The sequence below is a fragment of the Crocuta crocuta genome, unplaced genomic scaffold (genome assembly GCF_008692635.1).
Source record: "Crocuta crocuta isolate KB4526 unplaced genomic scaffold, BGI_CrCroc_1.0 scaffold29, whole genome shotgun sequence".
In the NCBI taxonomy this organism is placed as follows: domain Eukaryota; kingdom Metazoa; phylum Chordata; class Mammalia; order Carnivora; family Hyaenidae; genus Crocuta; species Crocuta crocuta.
In genome coordinates, this window is record NW_027533280.1 from 6,887,460 (window position 1) to 6,892,195 (window position 4,736).

The 4,736-nt window shown below is 65.0% G+C and overlaps 1 protein-coding gene across 1 annotated transcript in view; it reads right to left on the reverse strand.

Annotated features, from left to right (window-relative positions):
- The window catches only part of DDX54 (DEAD-box helicase 54), a 19,093-nt gene that overhangs the window by 2,529 nt on the left and 11,828 nt on the right, over nt 1–4,736 (reverse strand). The window contains exons 13-18 of the mRNA XM_077747981.1: nt 3,217–3,447; nt 3,052–3,125; nt 2,159–2,365; nt 1,016–1,158; nt 812–925; nt 84–185 (exon numbers count right to left, since the gene is read on the reverse strand). Of these exons, the coding sequence (XP_077604107.1) occupies nt 84–185; nt 812–925; nt 1,016–1,158; nt 2,159–2,365; nt 3,052–3,125; nt 3,217–3,447 (871 nt within the window). The remainder of the gene's footprint in view (nt 1–83; nt 186–811; nt 926–1,015; nt 1,159–2,158; nt 2,366–3,051; nt 3,126–3,216; nt 3,448–4,736) is intronic.

The following is a 4,736-nucleotide window of genomic DNA, read 5'->3' on the forward strand; positions in this document are numbered from 1 at the left end:
GCCCCACAGCCTGGCTACAGGCCCCACCTCTAGGCAGAGATAGAAGCCGCTGGGCCCCACCCCCTGGCCACACCCCCGGATACAGGTCCCCTTTGTAGGAGCTGCTGATGTAGCGGCCACTCTCTGTCTTGATCTTCTTGTCTTCCTGTCCTGACTGTCCCACAAAGCGCTTCTTCTTCCGGTCCCTGCGGGAGAGGGAGTTGAGGGGGGGCTGCCGTGGAGGGAGGTGGCTGGGTGGCCCACTTCCCCTCGGCACCCGTCACTGCCCTGCTGGGAGGCCTCGAGGGAAGCACCAGCAAGTGCTCCACGAAGGCCCACTCCCTGCCCCTCCTCGTCTCTGCCTGGCAGCCCAGGAGACGGGGTCACTGGGAACTGGGGGCCCTGGAGCAGTGTTAGGGGCCCCCTGGGAGGGTTCCCAGCCCTACTCTGCCACCTCCTGGCTCTGTGACCCTGGGTGGACTCCCATCACACCTCTGGAACAAGAGTCCAAAGGGGAAAAATGGGTCATGAGCTCTCACTCTAGAAAGGTGAGCTAGCAAATAGGGCAGGTGGACCAAGACCCCTGTTGTGCATGATCAGGTCAAGGGGACAGGATGTGGGGGAGGGGTGGGGTGTTGTCTTCGCTGTGTGTGATCACGCGGGACATAAAGGGGGGAGTCGTCACACCCCAGGCTGTGCACCGTCAAATGGGGAGGGGATATTTCCGATCCAGGGGATCAAACGGGCCAGGACGGGCAGGGGGCCCCGTGCCTGTTGTGTGGGACCACGCGGCGGACCGGCGGGCGTGGAGGGTGCTTGCTCGCTCACTCACCACTTGAGCTGCTGCCGACCCCTGGTCAGGTTCTGGGCTTCATCCCCCATCAGGTCCAGGACGGCGCCAGCCGCCTGTTGCTCGAAGGCCCCCGCAGCCCCACTGACGCTCAGGCTGCAGAGGAGGGGTGGGGACAGGTCACAGGGTCAATGGGCAGCCCACCAGGCCCGACCCGCCGCACCCCAGACCCGGCCAGCCACTGACCCCCGCTCGCTGTCGAAGTCCTTGGGTCGATAGGGGATATAGAACTCCTGGTCCCGATGCCGGGCCTCCTCCCTCCGCCTCTTGGCTCCCCGGTCAGGTTCCCGCTGCTGCCGCTTCCGGCCCATGACCTCTGTGAAGACATCCTGGCAGACAGACACCCCGCGTCACACCAGCAGCCCCTGGGGAGCCTCCCTGGCCTCCCCGCCCTCCACCCCAGCTGGTGCCGAGAGCCAGGGGCTGAAAGTCCGGTATCGCCATTCAGACCCTGTTTCCTTGTCCCACTGCGGCACCACCTCGGCACCAGCAGAGCAGACTGGGTGGGGGAGTGGGGGGCCGTGGTGCCAAGCGGGGCAAGACCTGCCTTCCAGCCCCAGGTCGGTCTCTCAGGCCATGTGACCGAGGCAAGGCCCTGCCCCTCCCTGGGCCTGGCCTATAGCTCCATACAGTATGGACCTTCCCGAAGTTTTCGCCTGTCACTGAGCCCTCTGTCCAGGTCCGATAGAAGAGGGACAGCTGGGCAGATCCAGGACCTCGTCCAACCAGTGGGCAGGGTGCCCGTGCCCCCAGCCTACCTTCTAGCATGAAGGTCCCATGTCTGAAGCTGCCTGTGTCATGCCCGCTGCTCCCAGGAGTCCCCTCTGTGACCCTTTCCCCCTGCCCCGGGCCTCGGCCTAGAGGGTCACGTTGAGGATGACAATGACGGGGCACGAATCTGCCCTGCAGGCGGGGACCAAGACCCATCATCACTTGGCTGCTGTGCGCTGGTCCACCAGGTTCTGGAAGTGAGCTTCCCCGAACTGCACTTGGTGGCAAAGGCCACGCTGAGCCACTGAGAAGCTTCCTGTCCCTCGGCGTGGGGGCCGAACGTCACATCTTGCTGTGGGACCTCTGATGCCTCTGACAGTGGTGACCCCCCAAGACCTCCATGGGGTGTTATGTCTACACAGGCACCCACCCTGAAGATTCTGGGTCCTGAGACACATCCTGCACCGGGCGTTTGGGTGAGGCCCAGGGACCAGGAGCGCTGCGGCAGTGAGCACGGCGTCCACACCCGCAGCGACGGCTCAGAGCCCTGAGGACGGCCCTGCCTCTGCCCCTCCCCCCCCAACCCAAACTCTGGGGTCCCCAGGGTGGGGCCTGTACCTCCAAACTCTCTCCCGCTGCATCCTGCTCCTCCTCGGGCCTCTCTTCCTGGGGGGCCGGGCAGCCTGGGGCTGGGCCAGCTGGGCCCTCCTGCCGCCCCGGCCGCCCCTGCTGGAAGCTGGCGATGGCCTTGCAGTCCTTCTGCCGCTTGGCGCGCATCACCTGGCTGCTCAGGTCCCGGCTGGAGGCATTGATCTCAAAGATGGTCTGCGGAGGGGACACAGGAGTCCTTCGCCACGGGCCTCCTCCTCCCAGCCCGGCCCTTGCCAGCATGGGGGGCTCCCTGTGGCATTCTTCCCCGGGTCCTCTCTACTCTACGACGTGGGTATTCTTGTCACCTGCATTTCATCATTGGAAAGGGAGGCCCAGAGAGAGCAAGTAACCAACCCAAGGTCACACAGCTGAGACAAGCCAGAGTGGAATTTCAAGTCCAGTTCACGCAGCTCTGAAACCAGAGCTCTTAACCAGGCTCTTAGCCTATCTGTGTTTCCGGGCATGCCCTGCATGGGTGCTGGGAGAGGAAGGGAGGTGCTGGGGGGGGGCGGTCCTAGAGGGGATGAAATGCTACTGATGGCCAGTTCCGGGCCTCAGACAGGCCCAGCACAGGTCACTCCCCTCTGCGAGCCTCAGTCTACCCTTCTGCAAGTGGCAGGAAATGGCTACCATGTGGTGAGCCTGCTGCAGACCAGCAGGGATGGTTCTAGAACAGGGGGCATCTCTAGATGCTGAGGAGCCAGAGCTGCAAACAAAAGAACCTGCAAGCTCAGAAGAAAAGCCCTGCTGGGGGGGGGGGGCACTCAGCCAGACTCCAGGCTCCACAGCGGCCACCATGTGACCTCAGGCCGCAGAGAGCCTCGCCCCCCCACCCTGTGCTCTCTCACTCCCTTACTCACCGCCCTTGAGCGGTAGTTCTTGATGCTGTCTACCATCTTTAGCCGCTGCAGCTCCTTCTCCTCAAAGCGCGAGCCTGGAGGGTGTGGGGAGGAGGTGTGAGGCCGGGGGAGGCTCTGGGGGGCCCACCCACTGCCCTCTGTCCCGTGCCCCAAGCAGGGACTCACTGAAGAGGGGGTGCAGGCCCAGCCCTGCAAAGTCCAGCTCCTTGGCCCTCTTGATGGACTCGGGCGAGGGCGCGGGCCGCGAGCGTAGGTACTGCTGCTGCGCGTTGTCGGCCACCCGGCCCAGGCCCCGCAGCTCCAGTGATGCCGTCAGGGCACTCCGCAGGCCACCCTCCTCGTCGTCCACCACGCTCTGCGGCACCCGGCCCAGCACGCCGTCCGCGCCCACCGCACCTGCCGGCACATGCACAGCCCGTCCGGCCCGGCCCCGCCTGCTGCCGGCCCCGGGGTCATGAAATAACCCCCAGGTTTGAAGCAGCTCCTACAGCCAGCTGCCCGCACCTGCTCGGCCGCGCACCCAGTTACACCCGAGGGCCGCTGGCTGTGATTATACCCGCAGCCGTACCAGAGCTCGGCCCCGCGACCGTTTTCTCACTGCCTCTGGCTAACTTTGCACTCTAAGGGCAGGACTGAGGGGCTGCGTGGACCCCACGACCCTACGACCCGCAGAGCCCGTGCTGTGTGGACCCCACGACCCTACGACCCGCAGAGCCCGTGGTGTGTGGACCCCACGACCCTACGACCCACAGAGCCCGTGCTGTGTGGATCCTACGACCCGCAGAGCCCACGCTGTGTGGATCCTATGACCCGCAGAACCCGCGCTGTGTGGACCCTATGACCCGCAGAGCCTGTGCTGTGTGGACCCTACAACCTGCAGAGCCCACGCCGCATGGACCACGTGACCCACAGAGCCCAGCCCTCCCTGCTGACTCGTCAATGAGACTGATTCCCTACGACACCCCCGTCACCAAGGAGGAAACTGAGGCTCAGCCAGGCTTTAGTCTTCCCAGCAGCGCCTCAGCCCCCACGCTGTGCCTGGAGCCTGCCTGCCCACCTTCCTCTGCATGAAGTCGGCCCTGGGTTGGGCCGCAACGCCCGCTAAAAAGCTAAGTACTCCGTGAGTGACGTCCGCTGGGACACCGTTGTGGGGGCTCCTTCCCTCTTCCTGCCCCTCCCACCCCTGCCACCTGGTCTCAATCCAGGAGGGTCTGTCACAGGCGCCAGAGTCTGCCTCTGGGTACCGGGCCCAGTGGCTCAGCCGTAGGGGGTCCTGGCGCTCTGAGGCATAGACGCGGTGCATAGTGGGTGCTCGGTGAGCGTGTGCAAGGCTGTGTGCCATGTCTGGGCCCCGGCCTCCCGCCTCCCTGTTTGGTAACAAGGAACGCGGGATGAGTGGCCTGGCCTCACTCGTTCTCCGATGAATGCAGGAGAACATGGGCGGTCGGCCCGTGGGTGGAGGCTGTCATGACTGCCGGTTCCCGCCCTACGTGACCCCGCCCCACAGACAGCAAAGGAAAAGTTCTGCGAGCCCTGCCCGAATGGACCCCGGCCTCTCTCTACCTGCCTGTGACTGGCCCGGAAACTCAGTCAAGTGCGGGTCTCAAACACAGGCCTGCAGGGGCCGGGCACACAAGAGGAGTGGGGGGTGAGGGCTGCAGTGACCCAGGGGTGTGGCGGGGGGG